Source organism: Salvelinus fontinalis, chromosome 5, assembly GCF_029448725.1.
Source record: "Salvelinus fontinalis isolate EN_2023a chromosome 5, ASM2944872v1, whole genome shotgun sequence".
NCBI classification, from domain to species: domain Eukaryota; kingdom Metazoa; phylum Chordata; class Actinopteri; order Salmoniformes; family Salmonidae; genus Salvelinus; species Salvelinus fontinalis.
This window is the reverse complement of record NC_074669.1, coordinates 47240670-47259827: the sequence shown is the minus strand read 5'-3', so window position 1 is coordinate 47259827 and position 19158 is coordinate 47240670. Positions and strand designations below refer to the sequence as shown.

Sequence of the window (19158 nt, the reverse complement as noted above, 5' to 3'; positions counted from 1 at the left end):
GCTGATAATGTAGCCCTTAACACTTAAGAATTCATCCGGCTGCTTTTGTCAGCAGTCATATAAATAAATACAAGGGAACTAGTTCCATTGGCAGCCAGACATGCCATAACACTACCTCCACCATGCTTCATAGATGAGGTGGAATGCTTCGGATCATGAGCTGTTCCGTCCCTTCTCTTCCCATCATTCTGGTACAAGTTGATCTTTGTCTCATCTGTCCATCTGTTGTTCCAGAACTGTACAGGCTCTTTTAGATGTTTTTTGGCTAACTCTATTCTGGTCTTCCTGTTTTTGAGGCTTACATCTGTGGTAAATCCTCTGTGTACTCTGGTGAAGTCTTGATTGTTGACTTTGACACCGATACGCCTACCTCCTGGAGGGTGTTCTTGATCTTGCCAACTGTTGTGAAGGGGTTTTTCTTCACCAAGGAAATAATTTTTCTGTAATCCACCACAGTTGTTTTTCTTGGTCTTCTGTGCCTTTTGGTGTTCCTGAGCTCACCAGTGCGTTCTTTCTTTTTAAGAATGTACCAAATAGTTGATTTGGCCACACCTAATGTTTTTTTCTATCTCTCTGATGGGTTTCAGATTTTTTCAGCCTAATGACGGCTTGCTTCACTGGCAGTGGACTCTTTGGGCTTCATATTGAGTGTTAACGGCAACTGATTTTAAATGCAAATGCCTTTTATCTGCTTTACTTGTAAATGAACTAGTGAGGGAGTAACACACACCTAGCCATGGAACAGCTGAGCATCCAATTGTCCAATTACTTTTGGTCCCTTAAAAAGGGGGTGACCACATTTATAAAAATAAAATAAAATATATATATAATATATATATATATATATATATATATATATATATATATATATATATATATATATATATATATATATATATATATATATATATATATATATATTTATTTAAAAGTGCTGTAATTCATACTGTTCACCCGATTTGGGTGTAAATACCCTCAAATTAAAACAAAGTGTGCACTTTCAGCTCATATTCATTATTTTATTTCAACTGCAATATGCTGTGGTAGACAGCTACAATAATAATAACTTAGTCAGGACCATAAATATTTGGACATTGACCATCTTTTTTATTTTGCCTGTAAGAAAAAGCAGGCCAGTCTGACTTTGCTGTCACGCAGCCTCTGAGTGCCACTGCCGTAGAGGAAAAACTGAGTACAGTGACAGTCACACTTGTCTTTACAACAGTTAAAACATCAAGTTTCTAGCCCAAACCCCTTTCTATCATGAATTGGTGCACGTTACATAGTTAATAAAATTATGTCGCGGGACGTTTTAAACTAAACTCAGCAAAAAAAGAAACGTCCTCTCACTGTCAACTGCGTTTATTTTCAGCAAACTTAACATGTGTAAATAGTTGTATGAACATAACAAGATTAAACAACTGAGACATAAACTGAACAAGTTCTACAGACATGTGACTAACAGAAATGGTATAATGTGTCCCTGAACAAAGGGGGGGTCAAAAGTTAGTCAGTATCTGGTGTGACCACCAGCTGCATTAAGTACTGCAATGCATCTCCTCCTCATGGACTGCACCAGATTTGCCAGTTCTTGCTGTGTTATGATGTTACCCCACTTCCACCAAGGCACCTGCCAGTTCCTGGACATTTCTGGGGGGAATGGCCCTAGCCCTCACCCTCTGATCCAACAGGTCTCAGACGCGCTCAATTGGATTGAGTTCCGGGCTCTTCGCTGGCCATGGCAGAACACTGACATTCCTGTCTTGCAGGAAATCACGCACAGAACGAGCAGTATGGCTGGTGGCATTGTCATGCTGGAGGGTCATGTCAGGATGAGCCTGCAGGAAGGGTACCACATGAGGGAGGAGGATGTCTTCCCTGTAACGCACAGCGTTGAGATTGCCTGCAATGACAACAAACTCAGTCCGATGATGCTATGCACACTGCCACAGACCATCCCTCCACCTCCAAATCGATCCCGCTCCAGAGTACAGGCCTCGGTGTAACGCTCATTCCTTTGACGATAAACGCGAATCCGACCATCACCCCTGGTGAGACCAAACTGCGACTCGTCAGTGAAGAGCACTTTTTGCCAGTCCTGTCTGGTCCAGCGTCGGTGGGTTTGTGCCCATAGGCGACGTCGTTGCCGGTGACGTCTGGTGAGTACCTGCCTTACAACAGGCCTACAAAGCCCTCAGTCCAGCCTCTCAGCCTATTGCGGACGGTCTGAGCACTGATGGAGGGATGGTGCGTTCCTGGTGTAACTCGGGCAGTTGTTGCCATCCTGTACCTGTCCCGCAGGTGTGATGTTCGGATGTACTGATCCTGTGCAGGTGTTACAAGTGGTCTGCCACTGCGAGGACGATCAGCTGTCCGTCCTGTAGCGCTGTCTTAGGCATCACACAGTACGGAGATTGCAATTTATTGCCCTGGCCACATCTGCAGTACTCATGCCTCCTTGCACGTTCACGCAGATGAGCAGGGGCCCTGGGCATATTTCTTTTGGTGTTTTTCAGAGTCAGTAAAAAGGCCTCTTTAGTGTCGTAAGTTTTCATAACTGTGACCTTAATTGCCTACCGTCTGTAAGCTGTTAGTGTCTTAATGACTGTTCCACAGGTGCCTGTTCATGAATTGTTTTTGGTTCATTGAACAAGCATGGTAAACGGTGTTTAAACCCTTTACAATGAAGATCTGTGTAGATATTTGGATTTTTACTAATTATCTTTGAAAGCCAGGGTCCTGAAAAAGGGATGTATCTTTCTTTGCTGAGTTTACTTGTGGTTTGATAACAAATTACCTTGTTTAGTAATGTTACCTGGCTCTGCACACATTTGAATGGTGCATGAAAAACAGAAAAGGGATAGATAGCCTACTGAAAGAGATGCTTCAAAGGTAGGATACATATGCCTAATCAATGTAATTCTGAATCAAAAATATATATTTAAGGGTGTTCCTTAAATTCTGTTAGGTACCAAACTTTTGGGAGCTGTGTGTGAGGGAGAGTGTAGGCTATGTGTGGTAAGTTGTCTGAACAGTAGGATAAAGATGATTTCATATAGGCCTAATCTGAGTGTAACCCTTACTGCCACAATGAAAATGTATTTCATTATACATTTGTATTCCTTACAACATTCCTCGAGTCTTGCCCAATCACAGGTTTGCCTTTGGATATGAGCAAATCAGATGTTTTTTGCAGTAGCCTTTTCTATTGTACAGTCAAAAGTATGAAGTTTAATCCATTGTGTTGTTTTGAGTAGAGGTGTGAATTTAAGGGACAGGTTTTTGTGCAGCACCGTGCAGAATGTATAGAAAATGTGAACAGGGTACCTGGCAAAACCTTGTGGTATCAGGATTCTACTCGGTATCGTGATACTTGGCCTGGTATTATGTCTTGAGTAAAAGTTGGTGTTGTGACAACCTCATTCTTAAAAAAGGCACATTTTCTCGCAGTTCACAGATAAATCTTTTTCTTCACCTTTTTGGGTCCTCACCAGTTTGCATCTCTGCCTCTTACAGATGCAGTCAGACATTTTCCTGCCGAAACAAAGGAAAAACAGGAGCCGGCCACTTCGAAAGCCCCTCGTGGTCCAGGTAAGTCTCATCTTCTTCCGTTGTTTGGTGTACCTACTGAGTTGTTCTTAGTACATCTTGAAATCTGAACAGATTGTTTTAATGTGAAATTGTTGTTTGTTCCTCCTCAGAGAACCCTGCTCCCCCGCACCACTGGAGACACTCCTCAACACGTCTGCTCCTTCTCCATCCTCTCCAACTCATCTGCCACTGGTATGTCAACTAACCCATACACCTATATAAATTAATTTGAAAGTGTGCTTTTACTTATCTAATCACATGAAGGAAGTAGGTATGTTTGAAGTATCGTAACATCTTTTTTTGTAATTGTGCTGCAGAAATAAAAAGCACCGGAGAGCAGTAATATTCTATATAGTATATATAATATAGTAATATTCTGTTTTCGGGCCCAATTTTTTTTTATCCAACTATCTGAACAGGGCTAGAAATACTCAACCACACTCACCTCCATAGTTTGGACTTGACTGGCTTTTTCTTCTTACCGTCTCCCCTTCAGGAACAGGCTCTTTCCGGCCAATCCAGCCCCGTCTCTCTCCCTCCACCCGCCCCCTCCTCCCCAGAACTCCGCCCATCACCTCTGGCCCTAGGATGGCCAGTCAGCTCTCCAGTACGTACCTCTTCTCTCTACCTGTTCAGGTCCTGAAACTAACTTTTTGGTCCACCAGCCACTCAGATTTTTTTTGCCAGTCCTACAAAAATCGGACACCAAAAATAATAAACCAGATGAGCGTGTTTTGATGTTTCTAAAACATGAATTACTAGTAAGAAGTAATGTGGTATATTGCTTTATTTTGTTTCATTGTTTGTTACCGGAGTCTTAACCAAAATATCAGATGAGACCAAAAAATGTCACCTGCCCCTTTAAGAGGTGGAGGTTACCGTGGGAACGTGACTCATGTTTGTGCCTGTGAGATTAAGAGAGTTGTGACTAGTAGTCTTGTAGTTCATACAGCACCCCCTGGCTTTCTGTCTGACTCCCACATGCTACCAGAAGAACTGGTCCCAAACCCAACCGCAGTCCTGTAATGATATTTTAGGCATATGTGACACGCTCATTTGCCAGCAATGGTCCCAGTAATTTTGTGCCCTATAGGCAATATCAAAATGTGCAAAAACAACCTAAGAAATAGGTTAAATGACCTGAGATTCTCTTGTGGCCCAGTAATACAGATACCCTAATATATCAGCCAATATGCTAAGCATCGTTTGAAGAGCGCGGAGTTGGCGAGACTTCCATTTTCTCTTGAGCTACGTTTTAGGAGTGGGGCAATTTTCAGACTGATACAAATATTGGTGATCAATACATAATTCTAGGCAATGCAGTAAACTATATCCTAATCATATTTAGGAAGTACATTTCCTTGGAACGATAACTGCCCCGTGCTTCTCCGCCCATGCATAGGCTATAGAGTATGCGATTTAATTGAGACCACACTCACAACTGATCTCACACACATGGCTACTGAACTTGAAGCAGCAAGAATGATGACAGCAGACACTTTCTCTTGAGCTATGTTTTGCATATTGGCTATAGCGTACCTTTTTTTAGGAGGACGATTTGCAAGCAGAGACAAAAGAGTTACCAATATTTATTGAAAATGAATGCTTGCTCACTATGGTAGCTTGTACACGTGTTGCGCCTTTCTGTTTTCAATGATTACTTTTTTTTTTTTTTGCATCTCAATTTGTGGGTTGAGCACCCTCCACTTTCCATTATCAATATTTATTTTGATACTGTAGTAAACTAATCATATTTAAGTTAATTTCCTTGGAAAATTAACTACTCTATTTCAATGAGACCACACATACTAGGCACACTTGATCTCGCACACCCAACTCGGAGAGGTAGGCTACTGAAGTTGAAGCAGCGTGTGAATAATGCGACAGAGATGAGCTTTTAATACAAATGGTAGGCTAACGCATACAAAGCAGAAAGACGACTGTTTCCAGATCCCAAAGTCTTCTGACTGCCTGCTCCCTGAAAACAGCTTTGTGGTGAATTTTCATTAATCATTTTTTAAAAAGGGACCTTGAAAAATGTAAACTGCTGCGCAATGATCTGTCGGTACCCGCAGCTCTCTACCACGTCGTCTTCTCTTCCATACCAGTTAAAACTCAAACATTGAAAAACAACTTAGCTTGTGAACGAAACAATGTAAATAGCAAAGAAACACAAAGACAAAGTCTCACTTGAGTAGACGTAAGAAAAACCTTTATGCCTGTGCGCAGCACAGTGATGCTGCGCATTTCAGGATTTGTGGTTCCTTGACTTTGTGCGATTTAATTTACCAGCTAAGAAACAAAATGGCAGAAATACTTTTGAAAACAGCTACTGCAGCATTTACACTATATATACAAAAGTATGTGGATAACACTTAAAATGGGTGTATTTGGCTATTTCAGCCACACACGTTGCTGACCAGGTGTATAAAATCAAGCACACCGCCATGCAATCTCCATAGACAAACATTGGCAGTAGAATGGCCTTACTGAAGAGCTCAGTGACTTTCAACGTGGCACCATCATAGGATGCCACCTTTTCCAACTAGACAGTTCGTCAAATTTCTGCCCTGCTAGAGCTGCCCCGGTTAACTGTAAGTGCTGTTACTGTGAAGTGGGAATGTCTAATGGCAACAGCGGCTCAGCCACAAAGTGGTAGGCCACACAAGCATACAGAACGGGACTGCCGGGTGCTGAAGCTCGTAGTGCTCGGGACTGCCGAGTGTTGTCCTCGGCTGCAACACTCAGCACCGAATTCCAAACTACCTCTGGAAGCAACATCCGCACAAGAACTGTTTGTCGGGAGCTTCATAAAATGAGCCTAAGATCCCCATGTGCAATGCCAAGCGTCGGCTGGAGTGGCTTAAAGCTTGCCGCCATTGAACTCTGGAGCAGTGGAGACGTGTTCTCTGGAGTGATGAATCACACTTATGGTTTTGGCGGATGCCAGGAGAACACTACCTGCATAAGGGTCTGGGGCTGTTTTTCATGGTTCTGGCTAGGCTCCTTTAGTTCCAGTGAAGGGAAATATTAACGCTACATAATAAAATTACATTCTAGACAATTCTGTGATTCCAACTTTGTAGCAACAGTTTGGGGAAGGCCCTTTCCTGTTTCAGCATGACAATGCCCCGTGCACAAAGCGAGGTCCATAGAGAAATAGTTTGTCGATCGGTGTGGAAGAACTTGACTGGCCTGCACAGAGCCCTGACCTCCATCGAACACTTTTGGGATGAATTGAAACGCAGACTGCGAGCCAGGCCTAATCTAATCCTCCAACATCAGTTCCCAACCTCGCTATTGCTCTTGTGGCTGAATGGAAGCAAGTCCCCCCAGCAATGTTCCAACATCTAGTGAAAAGCCTTCCCAGAAGAGTGGAGGCTATTATAGCAGCAAAGGGGGGACCAACTCCATATTTATGCCCATGATTTTGGAATGATATGTTTGACGAACAGATGTCCACATACCTTTGGTCATGTAGTGTATATTGCTATAAATGTGATCATACTTGGTTATTTGTATTCACTAATGCAAGTGAAATACTCGCACTGTGGAGCCCTGTCCACCCACCAACGTGGCTGGTGAAGTAGACCTCTTACCCACCAATGCCAAAATCTACTCTGTTGGCAGGTGGCGGGTGTTCGTTTTTGGACTTGGTCATGTTTTTCTCTTCTTTAACATTTTTAAACAATTTTCTTATTTTAAAGCCCACCTAGGCCAGGCCCACTGATGCTGGAAATTGGCGCAAGCTAAAACATGATGGTGCAATTCATCTGTAATCAGACTCTTGACAATTCAATGTGTGATGAGTGTATTTTTCCATCCAGGTGCCATTGACCTGGCAGCCAAGTCAGCAGGCATCATCCCAGGCAGCCCCTGTCGGGAGTTGGAGGCCCCCAGTCCAGACGGAAGGCCCCTCTCGACCTTTCACCCTGGAGTGGCGCATGCTAGTCATGGTCCTCCCCAGACACAGCTCCTTCAGCAGGCCTCTGAGGTGAGTTGAACACTATGAAGGGAGGACCATCACTATTATGAAAGGAAAGAGAAACGATGATGGAGAGAGATCAACCTGGGTTGTGTTCAAGCTGTTTTGAAAGAGGGAGGTGCCACAGGAACTTATCCAATAAGAGCACAGATTTTAATATTTTCTATACATTAATTCTAACCCTGTATCATTTTTTCACTAACCCTCCACCAGGATTCGCTGCAGAACGGCCTCACCCCTCTGTCTCCAGGAGTGGCAGGTGACTCTCTCCTCTCCCCGCCCAGCGTGGCCTCTCTGCTGGACATCTCTCTCCCGGGACCCCTGGAGGAAGCCATGGCTCCTGGAGGGCCACAAACGCACATCAGTGACTCAATCATTGAGCTGGCCATCAACTCGGCACACTACGGTAAGTGAAGGGGGCGTTATTAGGTGCGTGTGCTTCTAAAAATAGGATTTTGTAGTGTAGCCTGTATCTGTTTACATCTATCTCATGTGCTGTCTCTTTTGCTCTCTCAGGTGATGAGGCATCCCTCTCTCCTGCCAAGCTGAATGGTAGTGAGTGCTCTAAGCTCCTACCCTGTACCTCAGTCAGCCCCTCCAGAGGCTGGATCCCTTCCCCCAGCCATGACCCCCAGTGGTACCCCAACGACTCTACTGACTCTTCATTTGGCTGCCTGCTATGTAAGACACACACACACACACACAGTATAAACGCACACGCAGCCACTATCATCAGTCTCTGGCAATGATTTTCAATTGAACTGAACCTGATGAAGCCAGTTGAAGCATGATTACTCTGAGCCCAGAAGCATAAGCTCAACTGAGATTTAGTTTTTATTTTGTGTCATCTCAATTTCAACCCCCATCCCCCCCCCCCCCCAACACACACACACACAGCGAGCCTGGTGTCCCCTGATAAGGGTAGACGAAGCTCCCTGACCCCCTCCAGTGGAACAGCCCTCCTCGGACCCAGGTTTCTGGACTGCAACTCCCATGATTCCTTTCAGTCCCGCGGCCTGCCAGACGTAGCAGAGGTAAGACCACCCCAGTAGGAAGCATATTGCTACACCCCTCCCTTGCACAATTTTCGCCTTTTGTTTCCTTAGTTTAAATCAAATTTTATTTGTCACATGCGCTGAATACAACAGGTGTAGACTTTACTTTGAAATGCTTACTTACAAGCCCTTAACCAACAATGCAGTTAAGAAAAATACTTACTAAATAAACGAAAGTAAAAAAAAATAAAAGGGCAGCAATAAAACATTAGGCTATATACAGGGGGTACCGATTAGTCGAGGTAATATGTTCAGTACCAATCAAAAGTTTGGACACCTACTCATTCCAGGGTTTTTCTTTATTTTTACTATTTTCTACATTGTAGAATAATAGTGACATCAAAACTATGAAATAAAACAAATGGAATCATTTCGTAACCAAAAAAGTATATATTGTCTTCAAAGTAGCCACCCTTTGCCTTGACAGCTTTGCACACTCTTGGCATTCTCTCAATCAACTTCACCCTGGAATGCTTTTCCAACATTCTTGAAGGAGTTCCCATATATGCTGAGCACTTGTTGGCTGCTTTTCCTTCACTCTGCAGTCGAACTCATCCCAAACCATCTCAATTGGGTTGAGGTCAGTCGATTGTGGAGGCCAGGTCATCTAATGCAACACTCCAGCACTCTCCTTATTGGTCAAATAGCCCTTACACAACCTGGAGGTCCTTGATATTTAAGTCCTTGATATTTATTAGTTTAGATGCACTTCATACGTCTTCCACTAGATGTCGACAAGCAGTGAGAGAAGAAATTGAGTGTGTAACTTGATCTGGGCTCGAATTATAGCTCTTGGCATGACGTGTCACCAGTTTCCTGTTTTCTGGAGAGCGCAAGCAGGGACCTGGTTTTGCCTTGTGATAAGCTGTCGTTATGGACGACTAATATCTCCGGCTTTGATTTTATTTGATACATGTGACAATATCATCGTAAAGTATGTTTTTTCAATATAGTTTAATCAGATTATTGAAAGTTTTTCGGGAGTTTTGCCGTGTTCCGTTCTCTGAATTTGTTGACGATGGAGAGATTCGCGCCATTTGGCAAGTGTGCTTGCTAAATCGAGAGGGAAAAAGGCCGTTCTCAATCCAAACAACGATTGTTCCCGACAAAGGACTCCTTGTACAACATTGTGATGAAAGATCAGCAAAAGTAGGACCCATTTTATGATGCTATTTCATATATCTGTCAAACATGTTGTGCTAGTCGTTTGCGCCCAGCTTTTGGGTACTCTCTCGCTATACCATAGCTGGATGTCGTAATGAAGTTATTTTTAGAATTCTAACACGGCGATTGCATTAAGAACTAGTGGATCTATCATTTCCTATACAACATGTATTTTTTAGTTATGTTTATGAATAGCTATTTGGTCAGAATATGTGTGTCAGAAAAAGTGTCAGAAAAATATCCGGACGTTGTGGGAAAAAGATGCTACGTTAGCACAATGTATAACCACTGATTTCAGCTCTAAATATGCACATTTTCGAACAAAACATAACTGTATGTATAACCTGACGTTATAGGACTGTCATCTGATTAACCTGTCTAGGATGAGGGTGCCGCTAGCGGCACACCCCCCCCACATTCCACTGAAAAGGCAGAGCGCGAAATTCAAAAAGATTTTTTTTTTAAATATTTAACTTTCACACATTAAAGTCCAATACAGCTAATGAAAGACACAGATCTTGTGAATCCAGCCAACATGTCCGATTTGTAAAATGTTTTACAGGGAAGACACAATATGTAAAGATGTAAATCTATTACCTAAAAACACATTAGCATAATCCACCATCTTTTATTTGTCCACCAACACCAGTAGCTATCACCAATTCGGCTAAACTAAGATATTTATAGCCCCTAACCAAGAAAAAACCTCATCAGATGACAGTCTGATAACATATTTATGGTATGGGATAGGTTTTGTTAGAAAAAATGTGCATATTTCAGGTAGCTGGCATAGTTTACAATTGCACCCACCGTCACAAATGGACTAGAATAATTACAATGAGCAACGTGTTTACCTAACTACTAATCATCAAACATTCCGTAAAAATACACAGCATACACTAATCGAAAGACACAGATCCTGTGAATACAGACAATATTTCAGATTTTCTAAGTGTCTTACAGCGAAAACACAATAAATCATTATATTTGCATAGCACATGTGCAAACATTACCCCAGCATTGATTCTAGCCAAAGAGAGCGATAACGTAAACATCGCCAAAATATATTATTTTTTTCACTAACCTTCTCAGAATTCTTCAGATGAGACCCCTGTAACATCACATTACAACATACATATACAGTTTGTTCGAAAATGTGCATATTTAGCCACCAAAATCATGGTTAGACAATGAGAAATGTAGCCCAGCTGGTGAGAAAATGTCCGTGCTCCATATTACACAGTGATCTACTCGTATACATAAATACTCATAAACGTGACTAAAAAATATAGGGTGGACAGCGATTGATAGACAATTTAATTCTTAATACAATCGCGGAATTACATTTTTTAAATTATCCTTACTTTTCAATACAGTTTGCGCCAAGCGAAGCTACGTCAAAAAACATGGCGTCCTAAGCCACTAACATTTTTCGACAGAAACACGATTTATCATAATAAAAATTTCGTACTTTGAGCTGTTCTTCCATCAGTATCTTGGGCAAAGGATCCTTTCTTGGGTCTAATCGTCTTTTGTTGGAAAGCTGTCCTCTTGCCATGTGGAAATGCCAACTGCGTTCGGGATGAACTGGAAGCGTGCCCAGAGATTCACAGCGTCTCAGAAATAAATGTCCCAAAATCGCACTAAACGGATATAAATTGCTATAAAACGCTTTAAATTAACTACCTTATGATGTTTTTAACTCCTATAACGAGTCTTAACATGACCGGAGAAAGATTACTCCCAACACTAATGCTTGGAACAGGTGCGGGTCGGTGTCCTCCACGCGCATGACGCAGCTGCAAAAGAGTGACTAGCTACAGGGTTTTTTAATTTATAGTGCCTGTGATTGCGCAATCGACCCCATTCAAATCGTCATCACGTAAAGGCATCCAGGGGAAGACGTAAGCAGTGTCCGTAAACTCATAGGAATAACATTGGCTTTAAAACTGACTCCAGAACAGTGGCCAAAATTTCTGAAATCTGACTCCATGTCAGGGAAATTGCTGTAGAATGGGTTCTGTTCCACTTAAAGACAAAATTTCAACTCCTATAGAAACTATAGACTGTTTTCTATCCAATAATAATAATAATAATATGCATATTGTACGATCAAGAATTTTGTAGGAAGCCGTTTCAAAAATTACACGATTACCATAAATAGTGACAACAGCGCCCCCAGCTTTAACAGGTTAAGCTTATCAAGGTTAGTCAAAAATTATATATCTTGCTGGTTTATTCGCTATTGCTAACGTGCCTATTGCTATCGCTAACGTGCCTTGATGAATGAATGCGGTAGTGTGGTAGGCTATTGTAGTTTTCGCTGTAAAACATTTAAAAAATCGGACATGTTGACTGGATTCACAAGATGTGTATCTTTCATTTGCTGTATTGGACTTGTTAATGTGTGAAAGTTAAATATTTCTAAAAAATATCTTTTGAATTTCGCGCTCTGCCTTTTCAGTGGAATGTGGGAGGAGTTCCGCTGGCGGAATGCCAGAGCCAGACAGGTTAATAGGCAGCCCCTAGAACAGTGGATCGATTTCAGATCTTCCACTTCCTGTCAGGAAGTTTGCTGCAAAAGGAGTTCTGTTTTTTTCACAGATATAATTCAAACGGTTTTAGAAACTAGAGTGTTTTCTATCCAATAGTAATAATAATATGCATATTGTACGAGCAAGAATTTAGTACGAGGCCGTTTAAATTGGGCACGATTTTCCCCCAAAGTGAAAACAGCGCCCTCTGTCCTCAACAGGTTAACAAACATAATCGATAATATTACAACCGGACCATAACCTATTCATTCACAGACGAAAGGAAAATGGGGAGCCCCTCTCTCGCACGCAGGAAACATTGAGGACACCTGACTACTTATGAAACATCTCGCTCATTTTTCAAAATAAAAGCCTGAAACTATGTCTAAAGCCTGGTCACAGCCTGAGGAAGCCATTGGAAAAGGAATCTGGTTGATACCCCTTTTAAATGGAAGAAAGACGGTCAAGGAAACATTACATTTTTTAAAATATCACTTTCGGGTTATATTTTCTCAGGTTTTCGTCTGCAGAATATGTTTTGTTATACTCACAGATAATATTTTGACAGTTTTGGAAACTTTGGAGTGTTTCCTATTCTAATCTGTAAATTATATGCATATTCTACGATCTGGGCCAGAGAAAATGTCCGTTTACCTTGGGAAAGTAAAAAAATAAATAATAATCTGACCCCTAGCGCCAAGAAGTTAGCCACTTTAAACTATGACACTATGTTTATATACCCTACATTACTTATCTCATATGTATATACTGTACTTTATACCATCTACTACATCTTGCCTATGCCGTTCTGTACCATCACTCATTCATATATCTTTATGTACATCTTTATCCCTTTACACTTGTGTGTATAAGGCAGTAGTTGTGGAATTGTTAGGTTAGATTACTCGTTGGTTATTACTGCATTGTCGGAACTAGAAGCACAAGCATTTCGCTACACTTGCATTAACCTGTCTAGCCCCGGGGTGCCGCTAGCGGCACACCCCCCCCACCCCCACTGAAAAGGCAGAGCCGCGAAATTCAAAAAATATATATTTTTTAAATATTTAACTTTCACACATTAAAGTCCAATACAGCTAATGAAAGACACAGATCTTGTGAATCCAGCCAACATGTCCGATTTTTAAAATGTTTTACAGGGAAGACACAATATGTAAAGATGTAAATCTATTAGCTAAACACATTAGCATAATCCACCATCTTTTCTTTGTCCACCAACACCAGTAGCTATCACCAATTCGGCTAAACTAAGATATTGATAGCCACCAACCAAGAAAAAACCTCCTCAGATGACAGTCTGATAACATATTTATGGTATAGGATAGGTTTTGTTAGAAAAATGTGCATATTTCAGGTAGATGTCATAGTTTACAATTGCACCCACCGTCACAAATGGACTAGAATAAATACAATGAGCAACGTGTTTACCTAACTACTAATCATCAAACATTTCGTAAAAATACACAGCATACACTAATCGAAAGACACAGATCCTGTGAATACAGACAATATTTCAGATTTTCTAAGTGTCTTACAGCGAAAACACAATAAATCGTTATATTTGCATAGCACATGTGCAAACATTACCCCAGCATTGATTCTAGCCAAAGAGAGCGATAACGTAAACATCGCCAAAATATATTATTTTTTTCACTAACCTTCTCAGAATTCTTCAGATGACACCCCTGTAACATCACATTACAACATACATATACAGTTTGTTCGAAAATGTGCATATTTAGCCACCAAAATCATGGTTAGACAATGAGAAATGTAGCCCAGCTGGTGAGAAAATGTCCGTGCGCCATATTAGACAGTATACATAAATACTCGTATACATAAATACTCATAAACGTGACTAAAAAATATAGGGTGGACAGCGATTGATAGACAATTTAATTCTTAATACAATCGCGGAATTACATTTTTTAAATTATCCTTACTTTTCAATACAGTTTGCGCCAAGCGAAGCTACGTCAAAAAACATGGCGTCCTAAGCCACTAACATTTTTCGACAGAAACACGATTTATCATAATAAAAATTTCCTACTTTGAGCTGTTCTTCCATCAGTATCTTGGGCAAAGGATCCTTTCTTGGGTCTAATCGTCTTTTGTTGGAAAGCTGTCCTCTTGCCATGTGGAAATGCCAACTGCGTTCGGGATGAACTGGAAGCGTGCCCAGAGATTCACAGCGTCTCAGAAATAAATGTCCCAAAATCGCACTAAACGGATATAAATTGCTATAAAACGCTTTAAATTAACTACCTTATGATGTTTTTAACTCCTATAACGAGTCTTAACATGACCGGAGAAAGATTACTCCCAACACTAATGCTTGGAACAGGTGCGGGTCGGTGTCCTCCACGCGCATGACGCAGCTGCAAAAGAGTGACTAGCTACAGGGTTTTTTAATTTATAGTGCCTGTGATTGCGCAATCGACCCCATTCAAATCGTCATCACGTAAAGGCATCCAGGGGAAGACGTAAGCAGTGTCCGTATACTCATAGGAATAACATTGGCTTTAAAACTGACTCCAGAACAGTGGCCAAAATTTCTGAAATCTGACTCCATGTCAGGGAAATTGCTGTAGAATGGGTTCTGTTCCACTTAAAGACAAAATTTCAACTCCTATAGAAACTATAGACTGTTTTCTATCCAATAATAATAATAATATGCATATTGTACGATCAAGAATTTTGTAGGAAGCCGTTTCAAAAATTACACGATTTCCATAAATAGTGACAACAGCACCCCCTAGCCTTAACAGGTTAACATCTGCTAACCATGTGTATGTGACAAATAAAATTTGATTTGATTTAATAATTATATTATACACCAGTGCCCCCTGGTGGTGATAAGATCACAATTAATTATTAATATTTATTTATCCTACAGAACGCCTGTATAATTCTCTTACTGATATACTAAAGGGTTGTACTTTTCAAATACTGTTCTATGGTAGAAAATTGTCACTAACAAATACGTTCAACCTTTTATTAGAATAACTTATTCCTAACTTTGTATTCCACTATTGGGCAATTACACTAACTCCTGCCATAATCCACAACCAAACAAACAATGAAACATACAACGCACCATTCATAACCAACAACTCATTCGCTGGGTACCTCTACAAAATAAAAATAACTAGTATTTTGGTAACTACCTTTTAACAAATAAAATTAGGTGAATACCGCTGAATCACCTCTGCAAAACGAACTAGTATTTAACTCAACCGGCCACCCCTCCGTAGATAGAGCATGCCTCAGCCTCGTCAAACCACCTCTACTAGTTTTTTTATTATGCAAACAAATAAAATCATCAAGTTTTCATGTCATTCATCCTATATGGACATCATGCATTTCACCAATAGCCTGTTACGTACTTTCTCCAAACTAAATCCGACTGTCATATTCAAAGTGTATGTCTATAAGTTTGAGTGAGGTGCCACCTACTTGTTAGAGGCAGTAAATGCCATTTAATTACAGACTTAGATTAAACGGGTGTCTGCTTACCTTATTTAATTTTGAGCTCTGGCAACGTGGTGTGGCATCTCCGCCAACCGGGTGACACTCTCTCCTGGCAAGTTCGCCAAATGTTAGGGTTCGTTCCTTACGTCCTTTGTCAATCATTGGTGAAATTAGCATTATGACTATCTTTAATTAAATCATTCAAAAACCTTTTTTAATGCAATTACAGACAGAAGTTGACAAACAGGAACATAGCACGCATGTTTCTGAGTAAGTTCTGCATCAAACAAAAGGTCTCAGGTTGTTTTATTAAACTGAAGTTCTGCCTTAGTGATGTCACTGACTACGTCATTACCTTTTTACTCCTGAGACCAGTTTATGTATTTCTCCCATGTTTTATCCAGGTAATATTTTAGTTCCGGCCATAATCCACAACCAAACAAACAATGAAACATACTTTTAGTGGTATCTTAAACTTAGCAGTAAACGTCCACTCCCCAAAGCAGATTTATTGTGGAATGTCTAATTTGTCTCCTCTCCCACACTCCACTGCAGAGTTCTGTCTGACAGAGACAGAAAGAAAACAACCGTGGAACCATTCTAAAACTATATAATGAATATATAATATATATATACATTGTTAATCTATAGTCTAGGTCTTATAACCCCTCCCCTTCTATTAATATAACATAAGCATAATCAATTATTCTAATACATAAAACATTTGTACAGCCCCAAATCATGACCGCTAGGTGAATCCTGACACATTGTTTAAAGTGGCTAGTGACATGTATTACATAAAGATGCAGTAGATGGTATAGAGTATAGTATATACATATGAGATGAGTAATGTAGGGTATGTAAACATTATATTAAGTGGAATTGTTTAAAGTGGCTAGTGATACATTTTTTTACATCAATTTTTCCATTATTAAAGTGGCTGGAGTTGAGTCAGTATGTTGGCATCAGCCACTCAATGTTAGTGGTGGCTGTTTAACAGTCTGATGGCCTTGAGATAGAAGCTGTTTTTCAGTCTCTCGGTCCTTGCTTTGATGCACTTGTACTGACCTCGCCTTCTGGATGATAGCGGGGTGAACAGGCAGTGTCTCGGGTGGTGGTTGTCCTTGATAATCTTTATGGCCTTCCTGTGTTGGTGTCCTGGAGGGCAGGTAGTTTGCCCCCGGTGATACGTTGTGCAGACCTCACTACCCTCTGGAGAGCCTTACGGTTGTGGGCGGAGCTGTTGCCGTACCAGGCGGTGATAAAGCCCGACAGGATGCTCTCGATTGCATCTGTAAAAGTTTGTGAGTGCTTTAGGTGACAAGACGAATTTCGTCAGCCTCCTGGGTTGAAGAGGCGCTACTGCGCCGCCTTCACCACGCTGTCTGTGTGGGTGGACCAATTCAGTTTGTCTGTGAAGTGTACGCTGAGGAACTTTAAAACTTACTACCCTCTCCACTACTCTCCTGTCGATGTGGATAGGTGGGGTGCTCCCTCTGCTGTTTCCTGAAGTCTACGATCATCTCCTTTGTTTTGTTGACGTTGAGTGTGAGGTTATTTTCCTGACACCACACTCCGAGGGCCCTCACCCTCCTCCCTGTAGGCTGTCTCGTCGTTGTTGGTAATCAAGCCTACCACTGTAGTGTCGTCTGCAAACTTGATGATTGAGTTGGCGTGCATGGCCACGCAGTCGTGGGTGAACAGGGAGTACAGGAGAGGGCTCAGAACGCACCCTTGTGGGGCCCCAGTGTTGAGGATCAGCGGGGTGGAGATGTTGTTACCTACCCTCACCACTTGGGGGCGGCCCGTCAGGAAGTCCAATACCCAGTTGCACAGGGTGGGGTCGAGACCCAGGGTCTCAAGCTAGAAGACGAGTTTGGAGGGTACTATGATGTTAAATGCTGAGCTGTAGTCGATGAACAGCATTCTCACATAGGTATTCCTTTTGTCCAGATGGGTTAGTGCAGTGTGGTTGCGATTGCGTTGTCTGTGGACCTATTGGGGCAGTAAGCAAATTGGAGTGGGTCTAGGGTGTTAGGTAGGATGGAGGTGATATGGTCCTTGACTAGTCTCTCAAAGCACTTCATGATGACGGAAGTGAGTGCTACGGGGCGGTAGTCGTTTAGCTCAGTTACCTTAGCTTTCTTGGGAACAGGAACAATGGTGGCCCTCTTGAAGCATGTGGGAACAGCAGACTGAGATAAGGATTGATTAAATATTTCCATAAACACACCAGCCAGCTGGTCTGAGGACGCGGCTGGGGATGCCGTCTGGGCCTGCAGCCTTGCGAGGGTCAACGCGTTTAAATGTTTTACTCGCGTCGTTTACAGTGAAGGAGAGTCTGCAGGTTTTGGTAGCGGGCCGTGTCAGTGGCACTGTATTGTCCTCAAAGCGAGCAAAGAAGTTGTTTAGTCTGTCTGGGAGCAAGACATCCTGGTCCGCGACGGGGCTGGTTTTCTTTTTGTAATCCGTGATTGACTATAGACCCTGCCACATACCTCTTGTGTCTGAGCCGTTGAATTGCAACTCTACTTTGTCTCTATACTGACACTTAGCTTGTTTGATTGCCTTGCGGAGGGAATAGCTACACTGTTTGTATTCGGTCATGTTTTCGGTCACCTTGCCCTGGTTAAAAGCAGTGGTTCGCGCTTTCAGTTTTGCGCGAATGCTGCCATCAATCCATGGTTTCTGGTTTGGGAATGTTTTAATAGTTGCTGTGGATACAACATCGCTGATGCAATTGCTAATAAACTCGCTCACCGAATCAGCGTATTCGTCAATGTTGTTGTTTGACGCAATGCGGAACATATCCCAACTCACTTGATCGAAGCAATCTTGAAGCGTGGAATCAGATTGGTCGGACCAGCGTTGAACAGACCTGAGCGCGAGAGCTTCCTGTTTTAGTCTCTGTCTATAGGCAGGGAGAAACAAAATGGAGTCGTGGTCAGCTTTTCTGAAAGGAGGGCGGGGGAGGGCCTTATATGCGTCGCGGAAGTTAGACTAACACTGATCTAGGGTTTTACCAGCCCTGGTAGCACAATCGATATGCTGATAGAATTTAGGGAGTCTTGTTTTCAGATTAGCCTTGTTAAAATCCCCAGCTACAATGAATGCAGCCTCGGGATATATGGTTTCCAGTTTACATAGAGTCAAATAAAGTTCGTTAAGGGCCAACGATGTGTCTGCTTGGGGGGGAATATATGCGGCTGTGATTATAATCGAAGATAATTATCTTCGTAGATAATGCGGTCGACATTTGATTGAGGAATTCTTAGTCGGGTGAACAGAAGGACTTGAGTTCCTGTATGTTGTTATGATCACACCACGTCTCGTTAATCAT

The 19158-nt window shown here is 41.8% G+C and overlaps 1 protein-coding gene across 4 annotated transcripts in view; it reads left to right on the top strand.

Annotated features, from left to right (window-relative positions):
* Positions 1-19158, top strand: part of LOC129855721 (protein cramped-like) — a 109932-nt gene that overhangs the window by 39456 nt on the left and 51318 nt on the right. For all 4 annotated transcript variants that reach the window (XM_055923676.1, XM_055923677.1, XM_055923674.1 and 1 more), the window contains exons 13-19: positions 3517-3591; positions 3702-3783; positions 4088-4198; positions 7419-7585; positions 7790-7982; positions 8093-8257; positions 8474-8610. In XM_055923676.1, the coding sequence (XP_055779651.1) occupies positions 3517-3591; positions 3702-3783; positions 4088-4198; positions 7419-7585; positions 7790-7982; positions 8093-8257; positions 8474-8610 (930 nt within the window). The remainder of the gene's footprint in view (positions 1-3516; positions 3592-3701; positions 3784-4087; positions 4199-7418; positions 7586-7789; positions 7983-8092; positions 8258-8473; positions 8611-19158) is intronic.